General features: G+C 41.3%; 1 protein-coding gene across 6 annotated transcripts in view; it reads left to right on the forward strand.

Moving 5' to 3' along the window:
• MBOAT1 (membrane bound O-acyltransferase domain containing 1) overlaps positions 1–26,578 on the forward strand; it is a 115,064-nt gene that overhangs the window by 44,062 nt on the left and 44,424 nt on the right. For 3 of the 6 annotated variants that reach the window (XM_055263457.2, XM_063632141.1, XM_055263459.2), the window contains exons 2-3: positions 20,094–20,239; positions 21,602–21,679. In XM_055263457.2, coding sequence (XP_055119432.1) covers positions 20,094–20,239; positions 21,602–21,679 — 224 coding nt within the window. Of the gene's footprint in view, positions 1–7,455; positions 7,477–17,906; positions 18,015–20,093; positions 20,240–20,547; positions 20,666–21,601; positions 21,680–26,578 lie in introns of those variants that run through there. The other 3 variants (XM_063632140.1, XM_063632139.1, XM_063632142.1) reach the window with 3 other exon arrangements.

Consider the following 26,578-nt stretch of genomic DNA (forward strand, 5'->3'; position numbering starts at 1 on the left):
CTCTGTTTTGGAAAAGCTAAATGGCAGTGTGTTTTATTTTCAAATTAAACCAAATTAAAATTAATTTTGTTTGGAGACTTTTGAGAATTTCACAACGCACTCTGAGATAATTGGTCACACCCTGGGGTGTTGCATAAGAAAATATAACCCTGGTTCTGCATTTTCCATTGTCCCCAGAGATCTTACTCATGGCAGCATCTTAAATAGCAAGTAGTATTATTGGTATATAGGAGAGTGTATATGGCTATGGAGTGATAACGTTTTTATCACTTTGGACTGATAAAGTTTTTACCTAAGTCCACCAGGAAAATAACTGTTCAAGACAGTTTTTGTTGTTGTTTTTGTTGTTTAGGAGACAACATAGGTTGTTGGGAAAAGATGTTAGTTACTTGGGAATCTGTTTCATCTGTTTTCCTCTGTCTCTTTAAATGACCTTATTTAACTTCTTTATTTTACCCATTGGGAAAACCCTGATGATATTTGTACTTACTGCCTCCTTAGTGATATGAAACAACCAAATACACTCCCCTCTTCTCCTCTCTCCTCTCCTCTCCTCTCCTCTTCCTTCCTCCCCTTCCACTCCCCTCCCTTCCCTTCCCTTCCCCTCCTTTCCCCTCCTCTCCCCTCCCTCTGTCCGTCCTTCCTTCCTTCCTTCCTTCCTTCCTTCCTTCCTTCCTTCCTCCCTCCCTCCCACCCTCCCTCCCTCCCCCCTTCCCTCCCCTCCCCTCCTCTGCCCTCCCCTCCCCTCCTCTCTTCTTTTCTTTTCTTTCTTTTCTTCTTTCTTTCTTTTTCTTTCTCTCTTTCTCTCTCTCCTCTCTCTCTGTCTTTCTTGAGTCTGGCTCTGTGGCCCAGGCTGGAGTGCAGTGGCATGATCTCAGCTCACTGCAACCTCCACCTCCCAGGCTCAAGCGATTCTCCTGCCTCAGCCTCCCGAGTAGCTAGGACTGCAGGCATGCACCATTATGCCTGGCTATTTCAGAGTTACTTTTTAATAAGAAACATGACACTATAGTATCAGAGCATAATTGATTCATGCTGTTTGGGCTTTTTTTTTTAATTAATTTTTACTATTTCAAATGTATATGTCTAAGAATTTTAAAATAAATAAGAGATTAAAAAATGAGTAATGAATGTGGCCTCTTTAAAGCACAATTAACAGCCCAAATCTCATTTGAGAAAGAATATGGGCTAATTGCGTTTTTAGATTTAGGACACATCAGTTATTTGACTATGTTGGAACTTATTATGCATTTGGTAGGCCAGGTAGGGTTTCTGGGGAGGTCTTTTCATCTTATATGCTTCCTACTGGAGGATGTGCAGGGAAATTCATCAACTCTAATTAGTGTCTTTGAGCTTTTCTCCTTGCCACTGTGTTGGGTAAAGAGTTTGATGGAACAAAAGAGATACTAATAATATCTAGCATGCATTGTACAGTTAATGTTGTGACAGGCACTGTGCTAATCACTTGACATGTATTAACTCACTTAATACTGTGAGAGTAGTTACATGATTCCTATTTTATAGAATAAGAATTGGAGACACAGGCTAAATAATTTGGCTAAGGTTGTACAACTAGGGGGTTAGGGTAGGACTTTATCTCAAGCAGTCTAACCTCATAGCTTGTTCTCTTAACTTTATACCAATTCTCAATTACCATTGATTAAAATCCGTGCATCTAATTAATCTGGGTAACTCCACCCTTTTTATAACAAATATTTAGAAACGTTAGTTCAGTGGGTAATAAACTCATTGGCCAAAGCCAATAATAAATGAAAAGGCACTCAACCAGCAGTAGGGAAAACGCAATTTAAAATTAATGCAGTATCAGTTTTTCACAATCTCACTGAAAAAATTTAACAGATTAACAGCACCCTGTGCTGGCAAGGGTGAGGAGAACATACTCTTATATGTTATTGGGGGAAATAAAACATTGCTTTAACTTTTGGAGAATGTGATCTGGTGGTATTTATAAAATTTAAAAAATATATGCTATTTGATCAAGCTAGGAGTTTATCTTATAGACAAAATAAAAATAAAAATAAAAAATAAAAAAATAGACATACATTTACCAGTACATGAAGATATAGATACAATAATTTTTATGGTGCTATTTGTAATAGCAAAAAATCTGAAAATAACTTGGAAGTTGTAGAATGGTTGAGTAAATTATGTCACATCCATAGTATTGGAGTTTCGGGCAACTAATAGACAATAGTCTGCTTTCCTCCTAGATGTGGAACCAATTTGGAAATAAGACCCAAGAGACAGATGTGGGAGATCAAATCGTTATCTTCATTAATGATAAAGCTGATTGACCACAATGGTTGCCCTCTTTCTTTTCTTTCCTTTTTCCTTTCATTTCCTTCCTTTTCCTTCCCTTTCCTTTCATTGATGACAGGGTCTCACTCTGTCGCCCAGGCTGGAGTGCAGTGACACTATCACAGCTCACTGCAGGCTTGAGCTGCTGGGCTTAAGTGATCCTCCCACCTCAGCCTCTCAAGTAGCTAGGACTACAGGTGCAAGTCACCATGGTTGGGTAATTTTTTAAATTTTTTGTAGAGATGAGGTCTTACTCTGTTGCCCAGGCTGGTCTTGAACTCCTGAGCTCAAACGATCCTCCTGCCTCGGCTTCCCAAAGTGCTGGGATTATAGCACCACGCCTGGCAGATTTCCTACTTCTTTATCCTTGAATGACACTGATTTGGCCACCCAATTACTGATGCTGCTGAGCAGACACTCCAAGACCACTGCAGGCAGGACAACATTATGTGCAGCAACTCTGCGCAGGGAGCACAGAACAGAGAATAACTTTGTCTAAAGACAGGCTGGCTCCCAAAGAGAAGTCCCCAAAGGCCTGAGCTGGGCCTGCTCAGTGCCTCTTCTCAATTTAGCAGCTGGTTAATTAAGTCATTCCTCCTTCCCTGGGGAGGAGAGTGGGAGGGAGTTAGGGTGGAGAAAAAGGGGAAATGTTCCTTCCATATTTTCCCTCCTAGGGGATGGAGTAAAGATAACCCTCTGTCTATGAAAATCTAAGGCGTGAGGAAAGTTCACCACACCCACCATATTGTGTGGAATATTATGCAGCCTTAAAAAGTACAAGCTAGCTCAATATGAGTTGACTTGGAAAGATGTCCATCTTTTGTTGAATGAAAAACAAGTTACAGTGTAGTTTTTATACCATGGTTATGATAAAGTAAAGGAGAAATCAATACATATGGGTATATTTTTGGATTTTGAAAGTAAATATAGAAAACAGTATTAAAGTATATGCTCCATCTGCTAAAAAGGAAGATGCATGGTAGATATAGAAGGTTGAGATTATGAGGGATCTGTGAGCTTCTTTCATGTACATCTCTGTATTGTTCATTTTTTAAAAATGAGCATTCATTAATTTTATAATAAAATGAAATTAGCTAAAAATGAACTCTACGGCTTCTTTTAATGGACTTCATTTGTATGTACTTCTCCTAGATGCCTGGAAGAAGGACCTGCAGTTCTTATATGTTTCATTCCATCTTTGGAATATAGGATGTTAGGTTAATTAGCTTAGATGACTTTTACCTATTCTAACCAAACTGGTTTCCCTATTCTTTTTTTTTCTTTGAAACAGAGTCTCCCTCTGTTGCTCAGGCTGGAGTGCACTGGCACAATCTCGGCTCACTGCAGGCTCTGCCTCCTGGGTGCAAGTGATTCTCCTGCTTTAGCCTCCTGAGTAGCTGGGATTACAGGTGTGTGTCACCATGCCTGGCTAATTTTTGTATTTTTAGTAGGGATGGGGTTTCACCATATTGGAAAGGCTGGGCTTGAACTCCTGACCTCAAGTGATCCACTCACCTCAGCCTCCCAAAGTGCTAGGATTACAGGCATGAGCCACTGCACCCAGTCCACTATTCATTTTTAAGCCTTCTGCGTAGAGTTGGGTAGACAGTGTGCCAAAAGTTTCTCATAGCCCCTCTGCAGGTTCGTGAAGCAGGGTGTATGGAGTGGTAAGGGAATGTTAGAGAGCCAAGATGCAGTCACAGTCTGTCAGCCGGTACATGTGGACAAGCTCTCAAAAAAGTAGCAAGCGATACAGATGTTGTAGTTAATGTTGTACATGTAGTTTTGAATCCATTTATAAAGTGGAAGCATATTGGACCACGGAGTCAGGAGAATCTGGCCACAGTAACCTTTCCCCTCTATGGACCGGTTTCCTTACCCACAAAATGAGGGGCTTGGACCAGATAATTGCTAATAGTCTTAGCTTCTCTTGTCTATTTTATGCCTGATTTAAATCTTTAATTACAGATGCTCCTCAACTTACGCTGGAGTTACATCCTAAAAAACCCACCCTAAGTTGAAAATATCAGAAAAATCAAAAATGCATTTAATATGCCCAACCTATCAATATCATAGCTTAGCCTACCCTATCTTAAATATGCTCAGAACACTACAGTTGGGCAAAATAATCTATCACAAAGCCTGTTTTATAATAAAGTGTTGAGTGTCTCATGTAATTTGTTGAATACTGTACTGAAAGTGAAAAACAGAATGGTCATATAGCTACTCAGAGTTTGGTTTCTACTGAATGCAAGTCACTTTCACACATCTTAAAGATGAAAAATCGTAAGTCGAACCATCATAAATAAGTCAGGGACTGTCTGTACCCAAACATACACTCATTAAACTGCCTCTTTCTTCCCGGTTGGCATTATAAGTTGAAGCTGTGGATCTCAGCCCTGGCTGAATATTAAAATCACCTTGGAACTTAAAAAAAATTTTTTTAAAAGATGCCTTATCCCCCCAACCCCTCCCAAATTCTGATCTGGATTAGGATTCTAAAATCAGTCATTTTAAATTTAAGTTTTTCAAAAAAACAGATCTTTGGTTGATTCCAGTGTTGAGAGCTGCTATCTTGAAAGGTTCTGCTAGTTAGCTACCGTACACTTTGTAGCCTGTCTAATACTTGTGAAGCTTTATAGTTCTTTTAAAGTAGTGTGTAAAGTACCTTTATAGTACTTTCACGTTCCATTTAGTGCCCACCACCATCTGGTAGAGTAGATGTTATTAGTATCCCACATACCCACTTAACCTTGTAAGTGGTCGTGGTCTCTTATTTGAGGTTACTTTTCACGATGGAACCAGACTGAAAGAAAGTGACTCCAGGCCCAGCTGGTTGGACCTGAGCCACAGGAAAAATTTCAGGTTACATATATATGGGGTGTGTTTCTGTGTGTGTGTGTGTGTGTGTGTGTGTACATGCACATACATTCTATATAAATACATATGTTTATATTATATGTAGATTTTATACATATGTATACATTATACAGTAAATATAAGTATAATGTACATAATATATACACATATTAAAAATATATATTATGCACACACATTATTCAGACACATGCACATACAAACATGCCGTTGGTGGTGATCTCTATCTGTATAAAACTTGACATCCCGGGCCCCAGTCAAGGTTATAAAATCACCCCCTAACATTCCACCTCCTTATTCAGTGGGGTCCCTTCAGCAGTGTGTGCCCCTCACTCCCTATGGAGGCCCCGAATTCTTTACTCAGGCTCTTATTTCTAGATGGGCCCCTTCTGACCCTCTGTACCCCGATTTACTCCCACCCCACCTCCAGGGCTGCTGGGGAATCATCAGAAGGCATGCTGGACTGGAGTCAGGACACCTGAGTTCTGGTTTTAACTCTGATGTTCAGAGGCTGTGTGCCAGGCCAGGTCACGTACTGGCTCGGGGCTCCAGTTTCTTCATCTGGAAAGTGAGATATTGAATCATGCGACAAGGTTGTGCCTGAGTAGAACCAGACTCCCTGAGATTAAATTCCAGTGTCGCCACTGACTGGGTGTATGATTTTGGGTAAATTTTCTAACCTCCCATGACTGAATTTCCATATCTGTAAAATGGAAGCCTCAAAGCACATCAAAAGTTGTCAGGATAAAAGGAATTCTACAGGCAGAAGGAATGAAAACAGTCCCTGGGAGGTAGTCAGCACATTAATGCTAGCCAATGTTAATATTATTAACAATAAAGTATGAATAATAACATTTTTAACTGGTTAACAGTGGAATTAACTCTAATGGGAATGTTTTATTTCCAGAGGTGGGGAGTAACAGCGTGCTTGTGGACAGGGTTTTTTAAGAGTCCTAAATGGTCCTGAGTTTTATACAGTCTTCCCTGCCTGCTGGGCCAAGGATCATAAGGATTGGATTTATGGGATGGGAGGCAGGCTGAAATACGTAGATATCACCTATGTACTTCAGGATTTTTTCTTGCCTCGAAGCCTAAAGAGACAGCACAATCGTTTTCCACCTTTCAGCCACTGGAGTAAGTTTTTAAAGGGCTTTCGTTCTAAATCATAACTAATCCATGTGACATCGTATTTGCAGAATAAGGTAAGCCAAAAGTCTCCCTGTACAATTTAATCTCTAACCAAGTGTATAAGGCCTGGTTCTCTGAGCATTAAAGAAGGGATTATCCCATTCTAGACGGACTGGAGGATGTACCCTGGACTGATGGAAAGAAGCTTGGTTCATGACTATACAGAGGGTTTACACATGCCTCAAAGAACAGTTGTTGGAAAGGACTTTCAGCTCTATCAGTTTAACTCAGATTTTCCCTTGTACAAGAATGAGATCTTGAGAGGCCACTGCAGGCAACCTAAGCCTCTCAGTTTGACTAATGGAGCGGCCCTACAGCTGAGGGTTTTAGGGCCATTGACTTTGTGCACGTTTTCTCAGTAGCACATTGAGAGTTGTCAAGAAGATTAAATGAGACAGTAGATGTGAAATGCAGAATAACAGCCAACATTTGTGGAGACTCCAGCACATAATATGTGTTTAATAAATGCTGATTATTATTGCTTTAAAACTTGTATGTTTAAAACAAAGGTCAAAGGATAATGAACTTTCTCAACATGTGTAAGCCCATTGTACCCATTATAGGTTAACAAGCTCCTGACACACACAGGAGCTGGGAGAACCCTCTCTGGTGCTGTTTGTAGTGGCTGAGGCACCTCCAGGCAGATGGGAGGCTCCGAGGCTCCCAGCATCCCATGCAGCCTTTGCTTTGAGTCTTACCTGCTTCCTAGCTGTAGGTGCAAAGAAAATGAAGTCTGTTTCATTCCATGGGTGTGAGTAGAGGATTTTTATTGGGCAGTGTTGTGGGCCAAATGTGTCCCCCCAAAATTTAAATGTTGAAGTCCTAAACCCCGAGTGCCTCAGAATGTGGCTGTATTTGAGACAGGGCTTTCAAAGCAGTCATTAAGTTATTACTTAATAACTTAGTAGTGAAGAAAGTCATTATGGTGGGTCCTAATCCAAGATGACGGGTATCGTTGTAAAAAGAGATTAGGACGCAGACACACACACAGGGAAGACACGGAGAAGACGGCCATCTGGAGCCAAGGACAGAGGTCTCAGAAGAAACCAACCCTGCCGACACCCTCGATCTCAGATACCAGCCTCTGGAACTGTGAGAAAATAAATTTCTGTTGTTTTTTGCCCCCCACCCCACCCTCCAGTTTTTGGTATTTTGTCATGGCAGCCCTAGAAAATGAATACAGGCCACTCCTAAGTTCTCCCTGAGTGTGCTATTATTTCTGGGGAGAATGCTGGGAGTTAAAGTGAAGCAGGGGAATATACCAAAAGAGAACTCAGGCTGTGTTTGAAACCCTGGCTCTACCACTCCCTGACTTTGTGACTTGTGCCATGCACTTAACCGTTTTGTTCTTCATTTTCCTCCTGTGTAAAGTGGGAGTGAGCTGTTTCCTAAGGTGTGGTAAGGCTTCAGTGGAGTCATTTATGGAAGGTTTATCACTGTGCCCAACACATGGTAGGCACTGGATAAATGGCATTTATTGTTATGACAAGACACAATATCAATTAGAGCAGCAGTCCCCAACCTTTTTGGCACCAGGGACTGGTTTTTTTGAAGACAACTTTTCCATGGAGTGGGGGTGGGGGATGGGGATGATTTCAGAATTATTCAAGCTCATTGCATTTATTGTGTACTTTATTTCTTTTCTTATTACATTGTAATATATAATGAAATAATTATACAACTCACCATAATGTAGAATCAGAGGGAGCCCTGAGCTTGTTTTCCTGCAACTAGATGGTCCCGTCTGGGAGTGACGGGAGACAGTGACAGATCGTAAGGCATTCGATTCTTATAAGGAGTGGCAGCCTACATCCCTGGCATGCATGGTTCACCATAGGGTTTGCACTCCCATGAGAATCTAATGCTGCTGCTGATCCGACAGGTGATGGAGTTCATGTGGTAGTGCAGGCGATGGGGAGTGACTGTAAATACAGATGAAGCTTCTCTCAGTCACCTGCCACTCACCTTCTGCTGTGTGGCCTGGTTCCTAACAGGCCATGGACCAGTACTGGTCTGTGGCCGGCGGGGTTGGGAACCCCTGAATTAGAGGTCTTTTGGGCTATAAATTGTATACATTGATTATCAATCTTAAATAATATTTGCTTATCCACAAACTGGGAAAAACAAGGCTCTTTAGAGATTTAAAAATACTTCCTGCTGACATTCTGAGGAGTGTGGAATGAAAGTGTAACAAAGGATCCCTTTGAAAGTGTGAAGTAAATCAAGGGTATTCTACAGTCACTTTTTGTTCTGTGGTACAGGAAGGAATAGCATTTTTAGTACTCTTTCCCAGCTACATTTATTTGTAGGGGGCAATGCAAAAGAGTACTGTTTGTGGTGGAAGAATGGCTTGCTATTAAATAAGGAATTGTTTAACTTGATTGGTTTTGCCTTGGAGCGTATAAGGCAGTGTTGCCGAGTGTTTATTTTCTTGTTATTAAGCAGTTGGAGTTCTTTGCATATTTTGAATATGAGCCCCTTAGGATTTGCAAATATTTTCTCCCAATCTGTGGGTTGTCTCTTCACTCTGTTAATTTTTTCCTTTGTTGTACAGAAGCCTTTTAGTTTGTTACACTGGACATTCCAGGCCTGGACAGTTGCCTGTTGCTCATTGGTGAGCCACTGGTAAACCACTGCAGTAGGGGAAATACTTTTGGACCGTTAATATTTGCTATTTGTTAAAAATAGCCTGTTTGCATCCTTGATTAGGAGAAAGGCAGTGTTTTTAACTCCTGGCAAAGTGTGTTGTTTTGTTGGAAGAGTATGAAGGCCATGGAACAGAAATCCCCAAATAATGTCTTTCTAGCAGCACATTAGAGTAGATTTAAGACTTGTGTTTGAAAATTGCAACACAGTTTGATTGTGGTTTGATGAAATAAGAAGTCAAACACTTGGGCATGTATTTTATTTCCTTGCAGTGACTTTGAAATCTTGCAAGAGTTGTGGAAATTGAGCTTTTGCTGAATCTGAGCTATGTCAGCCTTGCTTGTTTGTAAGAATCTGATCAAAACAGCTATGCTCTACTGTCCCCTCATGCATAAAGGCCCACACAATACTTTAATTGTTGAGAGCACATTGCTGGATGTCATGAATGAAAATGCCACTTTATTTGCTGCTCTGGAGGGAGTGGATCAGTAGAAAAGTAAACTTTGCATATATTCCTTTTAAATGTGAAGGGTTTATTAAGGAACATCACGGTACATATGTTTTGTAAGTTTTATTTTTAATTGACAAATAATGTATATGTTTATAGGGTACAATGTGATGTTTTGATACATGTGTATATTGTGGAAGGATCGAATCAGGCTAATTAACATAACCTATCACCTCCAACAGTAACTTTGTACCCATTGATCAATGTCTACCCTTTCTTCCTCTGCTTCCTTCCACCCCCAGCCTCTGGTAACCACTGTTAAACTCTCTGCTTTTTCGACTTTTTTAGATTCCACATGTATTTAAGATCATACGGTATTTGTCTCTCTGTGCCTGGCTTATGTCATTTAACACAGTGTCTTCTAGGTGTATCATGTTGTCGCAAATGACAGAACTTCCTGCTTTTTAAAGGCTGAATAGTATTCCATTGTGCATCTAGACTACATTTTAAAAATCCATTCATCCCTTGATGGCACTTAAGTTGCTTCCGTGTCTTGGCTATAGTTCTCATAGGGTTTGCACTCCTATGAGAATCTAATGCTGCTGCTGATCTGACAGGAGGTGGAGTTCAGATGGTAATGCAGGTGATGGGGAGTAGTGTAAATACAGGTGAAGCTTCTCTCGGTCACCTGCCACTCACCTTCTGCTGTGTGGCCTGGTTCCTAACAGGCCATGGACCAGTACTGGTCTGTGGCCGGGGGTTTGGGGACCCCTGAATTAGAATTGCAGTGAGCGTGGGAGTGCAGATATTTCTTCAACATACTGATTTCAGTTTCTTTGGGCATATACCCAAAAGTATGATTGCTGGATCGTGTGGCAAATTCTAGTTTTAGTTTTTTGAGGAACTTCCATACCATTTTCCATAATGGCTGCACTGATTTATATTTCTCCTGACAGTGTGCAAGTGTTCCCTTTTCTCCACAAGCTCTCCAAGCACTTGTTATCTTTCATCTTTTTGATAATCGTCATTCTAACACATGTGAGGTGTTGTCTCATTGTGGTTTTAATGTGCATGTTTCTGATGATTACAGATGTTGAGCATTTCTGCACATATCTGCTGGCCATTTGTATGTCTTCTTTTGAGAAAGGTCTGTTCAGATCCTTTGCCCATTGGTAATTAGAATTATTTATTTTCTTGTTATTAAGCAGTTAGAATTCTTTGTATATTTTGAATATGAGCCCCTTATGATTTGCAAATATTTCCTCCCAATCTATGGGTTGCCTCTTTACCCTGTTAATTTTTTCCTTTGTTGCACAGAAGCTGTTTTAGTTTGGTGTGCTTTCATTTACCTATTTTTGCTTTTGTTGCCTGTGCTTTTGGGGTTAAATCCAAGAGATCACTGCCCAGTGTCATGTGTCATGTAGTTTTCTCCTATGTTTTCTTCTAGCAGTTTTATAGTTTCAGGTCTTACATTTCAGCCTTTAATCCATTTTGAGTTGATTCTTGTATAAGGGATGAGATAAAAGTCCATTTTCATTCTTCTGTATGTGGTTATACAGTTTTCCTGACACCATTTATTGAAGAGACCATCCTCTTTACATCGTGTGTTCTTCATACCTTTGTCAAAAATCAATGGACATAGAAGAGTAGGTTTATTTGTGCACTCTCTGTCCTATTCTGTTGGTTAATGTGGTTGTTTTTAGGCCAGTAATCATGGTACATATTTTCATTTTCTTCCCTTTTTTTTCTTTTTTTTTGAGCCAGAGTCTTGCTCTGTCACCCAGGCTGGAGTGCAGTGATATGATCTTGCCTCACTGTAACCTGTGTCTGCCAGGTTCCAGCGATTCTCCTGCCTCAGCTTCCCGAGTAGCTGGGATTACAGGTGCATGCCACCACGCCTGGCTAATTTTTGTGTTTTTAGTAGAGACAGGGTTTCATCATGTTGGCCAGGCTGGTCTCAAACTCCTGACCTCAGCTGATCTGCCGGCCTTGGCCTCCCAAAGTTCGGGGATTACAGGCATGAGCCACTGCAGGCTGGCTCATGTTTTCATTTTCTTTGGCCACCCACATCGTTACTCTTGACTGTTACTTTTGTTACTGTTAACTGTTATACATTGTTTCTTTTGCTGTCTATAAAAAGTCTTTTTTCTTTAAGATGAGTTTTTTTTTACAGTGTAACATCTTCCATTTATGCCCAACTCCTCCCTAAACTTTATTTGTAGTGGGTGCTAAGAATTGCAACACTGAGGATAGAGTAAGTAGTATTAAATGAGGATTTTTTGGGGATACCAGTCATAAGCATTATGAGTTTCTTAGAGTGTCACAGTTTGTGTATGTGAGTGTGCATAGGTAGTGCAGGGAATGTGTGGGCAATTCTACATGTAATTTTACCTTTCCAAATGATGAAAATAATTTACAAAAAAATTTGCCTAGATTCCTGCCATCCTGATAAAATAGTTGTATTCCATTTTACACGTTATTTTTGCAACATTTTCTATATGCTACCCTTTTTACATAGTTGTAAATATACATATACTTTTGTATTTTCTTATTCATTAGTTATCTCAAATGTTTTTCATTTTATGGCAGATACTTTGTAAACTGCCCATTTTTTAAATTAAAGAAACAAGGTCTCACTCTGTTGTCCAGGCTGGAGTGCAGTGGCGTGATCATAGCTCTTCATACCCTTGAACTGCAGGCTTAAGGAATCCTCCTGCCTCAGCCTCCTGAGTAACTAGGATTATAGGCTTTCACTATCATGCCCAGCTAATTTTTTTATTTTTTATTTTTTTGGGGGGGAAATGGGGTTCTTGCTGTGTTGTTCAGGCTGGTCTCAAACTCCCGGTGTCAAGCAGTCCTCTCACCTCAGCCTCCTGGAGTGCTGGGATTGTAGGCAGGAGTCATTGTGCCCAGCCTATAATACCTGTTTTTAATGATGGCATACTTTCCTATTGAATGGGTTTACCATTGATTACTATCCTTCTGTTGTCCTCTATTTAGGTTGCTTTTACATCATTTTGTCTTGCAAATAATGCCTCAATATTTTTTCAGCATTTAGCTTTTTATTACCCAATGAATGAATTTCCAAGAATCAGTCAGAAATTATGGCATATAGCAAACACTACCGTATGATACCAAAAAAGGACAGTGATGCAGGGCATGTCCTTTATGCTTCCTGTGCTAACCAGTGTCTTTACTAATTGTTGAACTTTTAAATTCCTTCTTCCTTTTGCTACTTGAAATCACGCTGAGATGAATATTTTTCATACAGAATTTTTGTGCATAGTTCCCATAAGGGCAATAATAGTGGGTTTGAAATGTACAGCCACAGACCCAGGATGCTACAAATGTAACTTTTAAGTTTCTCCCAACTAAATTTAATGTAGCTTTCACGCTACATGGGCAGTTTTAGGCAACCCATTCCAGTGTAGGGCTGGTTATATTGAAGGCTTGCGCACCTCTTCACCTGGGGAGGAACTAAACCCTGAGGAGTTTACAGTCCTTCCTGGCCTTGGCAAGGGCAGCTGGTCCCGCTGTTGGGGCCTGGCTCTCCTCTGCGCTGGTGGAGCACATCCTTGTGGTCCTGGCGTTGGCCTCTTGTTTTTGTGTCTCCTGCTTCCTGCAGCTCCTTCTATGGCTCCAAGTGGATGGTTCACACTTGATGGTCTCCTCCGTCCAATTTCAAGACCTCTTTAGGTCCGCCAGCTCTCATCCTGCCCCTTGGTTGTTCCCAGAGCCTGGGAGAGAGGCTGTGAAGTACCCGGGTCTGTGTACCTTGACAGCCACTCAGCCTCTCAGAAGCAGCACTTCCCTGCAGGGCTGGCCACCTCCCTTGGCTGCACTCTGAGAAGCCAGGCAACTGTCTCTTTAACTGGGATACCTCCATCATCCTAGACTTCTTGAGAGAGACCATCAGTTTCTATGGTTTCAGCGCCTTTGTGCTCATGTGTCATGTGAGTCTTCACACATGTATCTAAGGGCCTGTTCTGTCCCCACTGAAACTGGAGACATCCCTCCTCCAGCCCGTGGACCAAGCTTGCTGTCTCCTTTTGTGCAGAAAACTAGCCCTTCCATCATTCAGGGCTTTCCTTCCCTCCGTAATTATAGTACAAACTCTTTGTGTTAATTTCTTCAGCTTTGCTTTTGATTTATGAAGACAAACTTTTAGAATTAAAAAGAAAAAAAGATTTTCCCCTAATTTCTGGAAACTGATTTGACTTTCAGATTTGTCTCTACTTCAGGTTTATAAAACTTGACTTAGAGGCCAGGGGTGGTGGCTTATGCCTATAATCCCAGCACTATGGGAGGCCAAGGTAGGCAGATTGCTTGAGCCCAGGAGTTCAAGGCCAGCCTGGGCAACATGGTGAAACCTGTCTACAAAACTAAAAAAAAAAATTAGCCGGGCATGGTGGTGCACACCTATAGTACCAGCTATTCAGGAGGCTGAGGTGGTAGGATGGCTTGAGCCTGGGAGGTTGAGGCTGCAGTGAGCTGAGATCGCACCACTGCACTCCAGCCTGGGTGACAGAGCAAGACCCTGTCTCAATAAACAAAATAAAACAAAACAAAAGAAAAGAAAACAACCAGACACATCAAAACAAAAAACCCAAAGAACTTGGCTTAGGAGCTGGCAACCCAGAAATTGATTCTTTGTCCCAGGCTATATTGCCTCTCCCTATGGAAGAAAGGACACAAAAGACTTAGGCTGCTGTCTAAATGTTGGGTGGAAAAGGAGATGGTAGAAGGCAAGCAGGGAGGAGGCTGGGGAAGCAAGGTCTTAACAGCTCGGCAGTAGTTACCAGTTAATGCATTTATTCTATGTACAATGTATGCAAGTGTTAATTTAGTAGATGTAGAATAATATTAATAGCAAGTGCTTATTAGTGCAAGGAACTGTTTTTAGTGACCTTACATTTTTGACTTGTTTAGACCTTACAACAATCCTGTGAAGTAGTACTACTATTATTACCTCCCTTTTATCGACGAGGACCAAGACAAAGTGAGCTTTTGTAACTCTCCACTAAGTGGTGGGTCTAGGTCTTGTAGCCAGGGAGCCTGACTCTATGTTGACTTTTTGCTTATAACCACTTGCTGTGTTGTTGGTCACAGGATGGGAGATCACAGTTAGTTAATCATTACTGAGGATAGGTCTTTTTCTCTTGTATTTGTTATGATTTGGTTCATTTCTTAATGGGTAGTTGATCATTCCATAAAAGGTGGTTCTTTTCCTATTTAAGACATCCCATTTTTTGTTTTAGTTTGTTTCTTAACTTACGTATATTACCTCCCTAACTTAAGTGTTTCTCTGATGTGGATGAAAAGAACTTTTCAGTTTCAAGTGCTTGGAATCACCAGAGTTTAAAATCTGTATCATCTTAGGCCAGTAATTTGCTTTCCAGAGTTTTGTAATTTTTTAAAAAAAGGCTTTGTTATAGAAAATTTCAAACATACATCAAAGTGGAATGATTAGTAGAATGAACTTTCATGTGCCCAAAACTCAGCTTCAACAATTTCCAATCCATACCCAATCTGGTTCATCTAACTGTTCCACCAGAGTTTCTTAACTTCGGCACTTACTGACGTTCTGGGCTGGAAATTTTTTTGTTGTGGGAGACTCTGCTGTTGCTTTTAGGATGTTTAACAACATCGCGGATCCCTGTCCACTAGATGCCAGTGGTACACTCACCCCTTCTTCTAGTTATGGCAACCAGAAATGTCCCCGTGGGAGCACATCAGCCTCAATTGAGAACTATTGATCTCTACTCACCCCATTCACCCATCCCCATTAGATCCCGTTAGATTATTTGAAGCAGATCCCATCTATCATCAAATCAAAAACAATTCCAGGACGTATGTCTAAAAGATCAGGCCTCTGATTTTGTTGACCCTTTATAGAGGAAAGGAACAAAAATCGAACTCTGTGCCTTTATGAATTGTGATAGGAGCCAGTTGCACTTGGCGGCAGAGGTGATTATATTCTCCACCAGCCACCGGTGTAGATATGAGCCAGCCAACACAGAGAAATTCATATCACACTCCATCCTGGACTTTTTAAAAAAAATTGTGGCAAACTGTACATAACACAAAATTTACTATGTTAACCATTTTAAGCATACAGTTCAGTAGCACTGAGTACATTTACACTGTTGCGTAACCATCCCCACCATCCATCTCCAGAATTCTTTTTATCTTGCAGAACAGAAACTCCATACCCATTAAACAATAACTCTATTACTTTCTTTCTCTAGTATCTGGCAACCACCATTCTACTGTCTGTCTCTGCATTTGGGTACTCTAGGTTAATCTCATGTAAGTGGAAGCATACTTGTCCATATTTGTACCTTGTGATTGGCTTGTTTCACTTAGCATAATGCATTGAAAGTTCATACATGTTGTAGCATGTATCGGAATTTCCCTCTGTTTTAAGACTGAATAGTCCATTATATGTGTATACCACATTTTGTTTATTCATCCATTGATTTGGGTAGCTTCCACATTTTGGCTATTGTGATAATGTTGCTATGAATATGTGTGTACAAATATCTCTTAAAAACCTTGCTTTTAGTTATTTGGGGCTCATTCCTAGAAGTGGGATTGCTGAATCATCTAGTAATTCTATGTTTAGCATATCAAAGAACTTCCATACTGTCTTCCATACTGGCTGTACTATTTCACATTCCCATTAGCAGTGCACATGGGTTCAGATGTTTTCACATCTCTGTGAATACTTACTATTTTCTGTTTGGTTTATAAAAATATATAATAGCCATACTAATAGCTGTGAAGTGGTATCTCAGTCTGGTTCAGTCTGTACCTTATAAGATGCACACGTGTTGTCACTGAAAAGCAATCCTATATCTGCTAGAACCCTCCTGCTAGAACTACGTGGTGGCGTTGTGTGTTTCTACTTTTGCTTTAGAGCAGTTTGCTGTGGAGCACTTTGCTGGCCATCCAGGATTCCCTCCTGGGGAGAGGGTGGTAGAGCAGGTTGAGTCTGTACGTAGAGGGCAGCTTTTAATCCATGATGAAGTCTTGAGTTTAGGCATTTACCATGAACAGTCAAGGAAAGGATTCTGGTGTAATAAGATAAACTTATGCACATTAATTTTTTTTTTTTTTTTTTTGAGAGGGAGTCTCACTCTGTTGCCCAGGCTGGAGTGCAGTGGCGTGATCTCAGCTCACTGCAAGCTCCGCCTCCCAGGTTCGCGCCATTCTCCTGCCTCAGCCTCCCGAGTAGCTGGGACTACAGGTGCTCACCACCACTCCTGGCTAATTTTTTTATTTTTTTTTAGTAGAGATGGGGTTTCACCATGTTAGCTAGGATGGTCTCGATCTTCTGACCTTGTGATCTGCCCGCCTCGGCCTCCCAAAATGCTGGGATTACAGGCGTGAGTCACCACACTCGGCCCTAAAATTTTAAAGCATTTATTTGAACATTCAGTGGTTCTTGAGTCAGGCAACACCAGACTGCAAGCACTTTGGGCTCCACCAAAAGGGATTGGGGAAAACTTTTATAAGGTGTTCAAAGAAGCAAAACCCAAGAAAATATTTGATGAGTTAAAGCCCTTACTTAGAGGTTATTTGGTAGTTCCTGATTGGTAAAGTCTCTAGTTAGAGTTTAGTAGGTAGTTTCTGATTGGTGAAGCCTCTAGTTGGAGCTTAGTTGGTAGTTTCTGATTGGTCAAGCTTGTTTTTCTGGGCTATGACTATTCCCTCTGAATTAGGTTTTGGCTTGTTTATGTGGGAACCCAAGGCACTGGAGCCATCTCAGCCTATTGGCCTCCCAATTAATTTTTTTTTAAATGCAGGTTAGATATAGAATCACAGACCGTTAGACCTGGAAGAGACGTTAGACACCAATTCCCCCAAAGCACACATTTTAGAAATAAAGGAATTGAAGCCCAGAGCGTGTAAGTCTTCTCTTCTTGATTTGAGGGTAGAGACCGTGTCTTACTCTTATTTCACAATTACTTTTAGGTTAATTGTGTTGTTTCCCCAGTTAGATGATAAGATCCTTGAAGGCAGGGAACATACCTTCTTTCTCTTCTATCCCTGTGGTTCTCAAACTTGAGTGTGCATCAAAATCACCTGGGTATTGGGGGTGGTTAGAACAAAAATTGCCGGATCCCGCCTAGGAAATGTCTAATTCAGTAGGTCTAGCGTGGACCCCAAGAATGTGCATTTCTAACAAGTTTCCAAGGGTACATGGATGCTGTTGGTCGGGGGACTACACTCTTGAGAACCACACTCTATCCTCCAAATCATTCCTCATGTGCACATGCTCAATAATTCTGGCCAAATCAAAAAGAATGCAGGAAATTTCCCTGTGGCCACTTTCCTGAGTTCTGTGGCTGCAGGCTGGGCTGTGAGAATGAAAGAACATGTGATCTGTCACCAATTATAACTTTTGGACTTTCCAGTTGCCATTGGATGTTGAATGCAGGGCTGTGTCACCATTTATAGATCTTCAGTGTCACATCTTGAATTTGAGGAATGCTCTTGTTTATTGGATGCCAGTTTAAAATGAGACGTTGATGTAAGTCCTGCATTTTGCTAGAATAGAACAATGGGTTGAGTACCAGTTTTAGAGAATGTGAGTCTTGAACCTTGTTAAGGTGATTCTTTTTCTATATACATTTTGTGTTTGTGCATGTTCATTGGCTGTTCATTCAGCCTAGATGAAAAGATATGACCAAATCGCACAGGACAGGCTCACAAGTCGCTTCTCTGTCTTTCACGATAGAAAGTAAAGGTGGGCAGTGGTGAGAACAGGTTTTTTGGAAAGGTGAAATTCAATAAGGTCAACTTTTCTATTTTATTTTTTATCTTATTTTATTTTATTTTTATTTTGAGATGAAGTCTTGCTCTGTTGCCCAGGCTGGAGTGCAGTGGTGCAATCTCAGCTCACTGCAACCTCTGCCTCCCGGGTTCAAGCGATTCTCCTGCTTCAGCCTCCCAAGTAGCTGGGATTACAGGCACCTGCCACCAAGCTCAGCTAATTTTTGTATTTTTAGCAGAGACAGGGTTTTACCATGTTTGGCCAGTCTGGTCTCAAACTCCTGACCTCAGGTGACCTGCCCGCCTCGGCTTCCCAAAGTGCTGGGATTACATGCGTGAGCCACTGCGCCTGGCCAACAGTCAACTTTAAAAAAATCAAAACAAACATTTTCTGAAAGCGATTATTTTCTATGAGTTACAAAGGGTCCAAAGTATTGTTTTTCATTGGGCAAACAAAATGAGCTCAAATGGAGCTGATGTCTGTGCCCTACCTTCCAGCTCAGCCCTAATGAGTTTTGTTATCAGCAGCAGTTTATTGAAGCATGAAATACCAATGCTGAAGTTGTGTCTGTATCTTTGGTCTCTTCTCAATTAAGTGCCTTCTAAAAGTGAATTCATACTGAGGTTTCAGTTTTGAATACTTTGAAGAGTTTAAGTTACTTTTCTAGTTTTAATGAATGGTTAAACTACTTAATATATTTGGAATTTGATTTGGGTAAATATAAATTGCAAATGTACATGTTTGCTTATTGTTTTTTAAAATCGGATGACCTTTTCTATAGATTTCAGGAAATGTTTAAATGTTTTCTTTTAGGCACAATATTCTCAAGAGGTAGACCCCTGAGATTTTTCTAAGGAAATTTGGTGTCTACCCTGCATAACTGGACAGGCTTGGCACTGGATGTTAAATGCAGGGCTGTGTCACTATTTGTAGATCTTCAGTGTCACACCTTGAATTTGAGAAATGCTCTTGTTTATTGGATGCCAGTTTAAAATGAGACATTGTTGTAAGTCCTGCATTTTGCTAGAGTAGAACAATGGGTTTAGTACCAGTATCAGGGAATGTGAGTTACTCGCAGAGTCAGAAAACAACTGGTGATCACTTTGGAGAACAATTTGATTTCCCGGGTACCAAATAAGGGAGCTCTTTGGTCAAACTTTGCATCTCTAAAAGAACACCTTCTTTGTCTTAGGGTCCTGCTGGGGGTGAGAAAAGAGACCCACTAAACAGAGCTCACAGTTAGCTTAGGCTGTTTCCATGAAAAGCCCCCTGCTTGTGGGTGGGAAAGCAACCTTGGCCAGTCTTAAAGGTTAGAGAAGAAACTGTTGGGTTTGTCACATCTTATACCACACGAGGGTATAGTTATCTTGTTCTGTTATATTCATTTCCTCTTCCAAACAATCTGTTGGAGAGAAAGAACAAATCCAAGTCTGAGAAGCCTCTAGATGTGGAAGTCTGCAAAAAGCAAGAGCAAGGCTGGGTGTGGTGGCTCACGCCTGTAATCCCAGCACTTTGGGAGGCCGAGGCAGGTGGAACACGAGGTGAGGAGATCGAGACCATCCTTGCTAACAAGGTGAAACCCTGTCTCTACTAAAAATACAAAAAAAATTAGCCAGGCGTGGTGGCGGGCGCCTGTAGTCCCAGCTACTTGGGAGGCTGAGGCAGGAGAATGACGTGAACCCGGGAGGCGGAGCTTGCAGTGAGCCGAGTTTGCGCCACTGCACTCCAGCCTGGGCGACAGAACGAGACTCCGTCTCAAAACAAAACAAAACAAACAAACAAAAAATCAAGAGGAAATTCACACAAAGGTTTTTATTTTCTCTTCCCCTGCCACAGGTGAATTTTGTGGTATGCCAGCTTGTTGCTCTGTTTGCTGCTTTCTGGTTTCGCATCTATTTACGTCCTGGTACAACCAGCTCTGATGTCCGGCATGCGGTTGCCACCATTTTTGGCATCTATTTTGTCATCTTTTGTTTCGGCTGGTGAGTATGAGCCTCATATATTCTAATATTGGTCATTTGGATGTTTTGTGGCAATGTCCTTGGAATTGCACTAAAGCAAGAAATAGACGGTATTATAAAATATGTATTGTAAAATTTTATATTGTAAATACCTTATAGTAGGATAATGAGGACATTGCAGGAACCTCCATTTACTGTAAGAACCTGGAATCTCCATTTACTGTAAGAGCCAATAAATTGACCATCCAATGGAAGTCAGTATAGTTCACTTTTTCTTTCTTTTTTTTTTTAATTTAATTTTTTTTTTAATTGCCCTCTCTGTCACCCAGGCTGGAGTGCAGTGGCGCAATCTCGGCTCACTGCGACCTCCGCCTCCTGGGTTCAAGTGATTCTCCTGCCTCAGCCTCCTGAGTTGCTGGGATTACAGGTGCACATCACCATGCCCAGGTAATTTTGTTTGTATTTTTTTTAGTAGAGAGGGGGCTTCACCGTGTTGCCCAGGCTGGTCGCAAACTCCTCAGCTCAGGCGATCCACCCGCCTTGGCCTCCCAAAGTGTTAGGATTACAGGCATAAGCCACCATGCCCAGCCCATTTTTTCTTAAAATTAGACTTCTACAGATCCCTCCCAGTCATGTAAATGGGATGCTGTAAGGTTTAATTTTTCCCAAAAGGAACCTTTCCTAACTATTGTAGATGTTGGTGTATTTCTTGCATTACTGCTAGAGTCGTGGGTGTAAGTCCTGGATTTCCCCGGAGTAGAACAATGCGTTTAGTGCAGATCTTGGGGAAGGTGAATCATTCTTTAACTGGGAAAGCTGGTCAGTTGTACTTTCCTCTACTAGTAAGCCGGCCAAATACCCTGAAAGGTGTTAGGGAAGAAGCTTTGGAGACCAACATATTTAGAAGTACATCTTCAGGAATTTTGTGAATTTGTTTTGGGTATTATACTAGAATTCTGCCCCTATTCCTTCAACAAGTATCTGAGAAAGGATGAGTATTTTAAATCAGCCACCAGGTAGAAGTCTTGGTATCTGAGGAAGCCCATTAAAAAATAAAGTCTTAAAGAAAGAACTCATCTCTCTGGACTCTCAACTGCATATGCGAAAAAAGTGTAAGCGTTCCATTTATGGATTCCTGACATTATTAGCCTTGCAGTTGGCAAACTGTGTCATGAGTTCCTTGTGTCATTTTAAGATACAGCATCTTAATTACATAGAAGAAAAATATTTGGTTTATTTTCTGTCACATAAACACGAGTTACTGATCATTGATCGTTTGTGTTTTTGGCGGGGGTAGTGATGGATTCACAGTTTGGGTGACCAATAGGTGTGTTAATATGAAATATATTCATTACTCCTCCCCCTACCTATTATGTCTTAAAGGTACTCTGTGCATCTTTTTGTGCTGGTGTTAATGTGCTATGCAATCATGGTCACTGCTAGTGTATCCAATATTCACAGGTAAGATACCGGGAATGAACAATACAAGGTGAGATTTTTTTGTGTGTGTGAACTTTGAAATACATTTCCAGTGTAAAGATGTACCTTACCCATTTTCCACAAGTGGTATATCTTAGTTTATCTAGAATATCAGGAGGGATGGGGAACCCCAAAGGCTGGAGTCTTCAGAGAAGGCTTTATGAAAAAGATCAGTGCAAATTGGGCCTCAGGTGGAAGAGAATATGTCATGACTAGGCTGCTCTATTTGTGACAGCCCGAAACTGGAAGCAACTCAAATGTTCAACACAATGAAAATAATGAAAAGGCTGGGCGTGGTGGCTCACACCTGTAATCCCAGCACTTTGGGAGGCAGAGGTGGGCATATTGCCTGAGGTCAAGAGTTCAAGACCAGCCTGGGCAACATGGTGAAACCTCATCTCTACTAAAAATACAAAAAAAAAAAAAAAAAATTAGCTGGGCGTAGTGGCGCACGCCTATAATCCCAGCTACTCGGGGATGCTGAGGCAGGAGAATCACTTGAACCCAGGAGGCAGAGGTTGCAGTGAGCCAAGATTGTGCTACAACACTCCAGCCTGGGTGACAGAAGGAGACTCCTCTGTCAAAAAAAAAGAAAATAATGAAAGATCATTATACGCAATGATGTGGATAAATCTCAAAACAAATATGCTGAATGAAGGAAGCCACACAAATTCTGTTCTAGAAATTGCAAACTAATCTATAGTGACAAAAGCTCACAAGTTAACTGGGATGGTGCAGGCAGCTGTGGAAGGAATCACAAAGAGGCATGAGGAAACTTCTGGGGGGCAGTGGGTGTCTCCACCTTCTTGAATCTGCTGATAGTTTTCTGAGTATCTATATATGTCAAATATATATATGTTAAATTGTATACTTTCTATGTGTACACTAAAACTGTTAAAAAAGAAATATTTTTACGATGATGTTTTGATTTCAAAGTACAGAAGTAGTTTAAGTCTACCTCGGAGGCAAAATGCTTGGATAACCAACTGAGATACCTGGGTATCTGTTTTGCGTGGTCTCTGTTTCACATGGTCTTTCTGAAAACTCAGGGTTAACTCTGCCTTTTGGGAATGCTGCAATGTAAGTTCTATGAAAACAAAGATTTCTCTCTCTCTCTTTCACTGTTGTATCCTCCAAGCTGGGAACAATACCTGGCACAAGTAAGAGCTCAATAAATATTTATGGAATGAATGACTGAATTACTTTTAAAAGATATTTGTCCTTTTATGGCTTCTGACGGCCTCTCTGAAAAGCAGGTGCCTTATTTCAGCTTCAGAAAGGCTTTTGATTGATCACTATTAGCACAATAGTTTTCCTTCTTAAAAACATTGACATTTAACTTTTCATTGTATGATCTTGTAGTTATAACACATTTTTGGTTTCCCAGGGAAAATATTTTTTCCTGCTTTTACATTTTATAGTCATTCAACATAGAATCCAAAGGAGGTCTGAAAATTTGAATTCTAATCATCTCTCTTCTCAGTGCCCTGCTTGAAGGGGATAGTGTCACTTCTTCTAGAAAAGAAATAGGAAATCCATTTTTCTAATTTGGAAAGAACAGGTTTTGGAAATGTTTCATGTGATGACAAAATTATTATAAAAGCTTTTATTTTTTAACTAGAGGATGAAAAGGCTTGGCTTTTCCAAAACTTGGTTTTGGAAGCAATTACGTAGTAAATGATTAATAATAATGTTGATGCAACTGTATAGCAGATTCCCAGCTTCCTTACAAATTGTAACTTGTCAGCTCTTCCCACATTTGTGTGATGCTGATGGGATGTGGTCCATTTTTCAGAAGGTCAGGAACTTGACATCCGCACTTGTTTCATATCAGGCCTAGGTTCACTGTGTTCAATTCCAGTGTCTAGGAATGGAATACTCTGGCCTTGGCAGAGCCATGTGGTTTACAGACAGGGTATGATGGTGCCACCACAGTATTACTGTGGTAGCAGGGGGCTCTGCCATCAGACCAAGAAGGAAAGAGGCCAGCACAAAATGTTCCTTTTTTTTTTTTTTTTTGAGACAGAGTCTCACTCTGTTGCCCAGGCTGGAGTGCAGTGGTGCGATCTTGGCTCACTGCGGCCTCCACCTCCTGGGTTCAAGTGATTTTCCTGCCTCAGCCTCCTGAGTCGTTGGGACTACAGGTGTGTGCCACCACACCTGGCCAATTTTTGTATTTTTAGTCAAGAGAGGGTTTCACCATGTTGGCCAGGATGGTCTCGATCTCTTGACCTCCTGATCTGCCTGCCTCGGTCTCCCAAAGTGCTGGGATTACAGGTGTGAGCCACCGTGCCTGACCGATGCTCCTCTTGGTTTGCTCTTGTGGCTGCCAATATTGCCGAAGTGGAAATTGTTTCACAATTCCCCTTGGATGAACTCAATGTAAATTTTTAAAAAATCTCAACGTTGTTTCCTGTTTATGGAAAGAGCTCTAGGCTGGATTCAGGAAATCAAGGTCCTCCTAGCAGTGTGAATTTGGACCAGTCATGCAGCTTCTCCATATGTCAGATTTCCCACCTGCAAAATGCTGTGTTTGCAGCAGTTTGAATGCAAGTTCCCTTCAGTACCATGATGTCATGATTCTGTGTGAATTGCTCTCCTCTTTACTTCACTGAATCAGTGATAACAGTTCTGCTACATGGCTGAGAAGAGGAGGGAAAGATTAGTATTTGCTGCCATATGAAACTAAAAACTAACCCTTTTTTTTTTTTGAGATGGAACCTCACTCTGTTGCCCAGGCTATAGTGCAATAGCGTGGTCTTGGCTCGTCTGCAACCTCTTCCTCACCAGTTCAAGTGATTCTCCTGCCTCAGCCTCCCAAGTAGCTGAGATTACAGGCACCTACCACCACACTCAGCTAATTTTTATAATTTTAGTCGAGACGGGGTTTCACCATGTTGGCCAGGATGGTCTTGAACTGACTTTACATGATTTGCCTGCCTCTGCTTCCCAAAGTGCTGGGATTATAAGCGTGAGCCACCATGCCTGGCCAAAACTAACCCATTTCTGGACTGTTATTCAGCATTTGTTTAGAGAGTTTTGGGGATACCTCCTGTGTTTCCTTCCCAAGTCACGTTGGGCAGAAGTCACAGGCATCAGTTTACCCTATGTGAAACAACTAGAGCAGAACATGGCTTGTGTCTCCTGGGGCAGAGGGCCTAGTGTGAGAACTTGGTGATGCAGTTATCAATGCTGGAGTCTGTGCTTTGTACCAAGTCTTAAGCCAAGCTCTTTTTAATATACTTTATTTCATTTTTAACACATAAACTATTATGTAATATATCATTTAATTTGTTATTTAATATTTCATTATTTCAAATATATTAACTCTAGGACAACACTATGGAATATAGTTTGGTTTTTTCTGAGATGAGATAATAAAAGCTCAGAGAGGTAAATAAGTAAACAGTTTGATGAATTTCTACAAAGTGAACACACCCGTGTTACCACCATGTCTGATGTGCCAGTCTCTTTTTTTTTTTTTGAGATGGAGTTTTGCTCTTGTTGTCCAGGCTGGAGTGCAATGGTGCGCTCTCGGCTCACTGCAACCTCTGCCTCCTGGGTTCAAGTGATTCTCCTGCCTCAGCTTCCCAAGAGGCTGGGATTATAGGCATGCTCCACCACCCCTGGCTAATTTTGTATTTTTAGTAGAGACAGGGTTTCTCCATGTTGGTCAGGCTGGTCTCGAACTCCTGACCTCAGGTGATCTGCCCACTTTGGCCTCCCAAAGTGCTGGGATAACAGGCATGAGCCACTGTGCCCGGCCTCATGTGCCAATCTCTACCACACCTCTCCTTCCTAGAATAACTGCTTTGCCAACTTCTCCCACCATGGATTACTTCTGCCAGTGCTGGGATTTGAGCTCATTCTGGTCTGTGTATTTGTCTGTTTTCACACTGCTGATAAAGACATACCTGAGACTGGGTAATTTGTATAGAAAAAGAAGTTTAGTGGACTCACAGTTCCACGTGGCTGGAGAGGCCTCACAATCATGGTGGAAGGCAAAAGGCATGTCTCACGTGGCAGCAGGCAAGAGAGAACTTGTGTAGGGGAAATCCCCTTTACAAAACCATCAGATCTTGTGGGACTTACTCACTATCACGAGAACAGCATAGGAAAGACTTGCCCCCGTGATTCAGTTACCTCCCACTGGGTCCCTCCCACAACACGTGGGAATTTGGGAGCTACAATTTAAGATGAGATTTGGGTGGGGACACAGCCAAACCATATCAGTCAGTCTGTAGAATACATGTTCTTGCTACCACTTTTTGATTCCTTATATGTTTTAGGTTTGGCCAGGGCACGAATGCGTTGCCCTGTTGTATTGGGACTCAGCACTTGGCACCAACCTGGGCAGGCGGGGTCTTACTACAATTGAGTTGAACTTGCTTTCTTTCTTCTGTGGGCCAGGGTAAGGTACAGATCTAACTCCTGTTGAGGACAAAGGGGAAGCAGCAGGCATAGCTGCATTGGAATGGGTTCTGGAAGAATCTATCTTTTGAGTCTACTTTGTGTTTCTGCCTTGAGCTTCATGAACTGGCTGGAGAAAGGGAACAGTTGCTGGAGATGACAAGGCCTAACTTCATTCCACTTCTACTTCAACTCCTAAGGGAGTTATTTTCTGTTAGTCATTTGCATTGTTGACCATCTTCCTGGTTTGGAAGTGGTTTAGGATGAACCCACAATAGAGAAAAAATCTTTTCTGCATAGTAACTACTTTGTTTGCAAATAATGGTAAAGAGCACATAAAAGTTACACAGTGATTTCGAGTTTACAGAACTCCTTCATGCTATTTAAAGTCTGGCTATCCCTTGCTACCAAATGAATTTTTATTATCCCTACTTTACTGTTCCTTAGGCTGATCTAGTCTTCATGAGTTAT

The sequence above is a fragment of the Symphalangus syndactylus genome, chromosome 23 (genome assembly GCF_028878055.3).
Source record: "Symphalangus syndactylus isolate Jambi chromosome 23, NHGRI_mSymSyn1-v2.1_pri, whole genome shotgun sequence".
NCBI lineage: Eukaryota > Metazoa > Chordata > Mammalia > Primates > Hylobatidae > Symphalangus > Symphalangus syndactylus.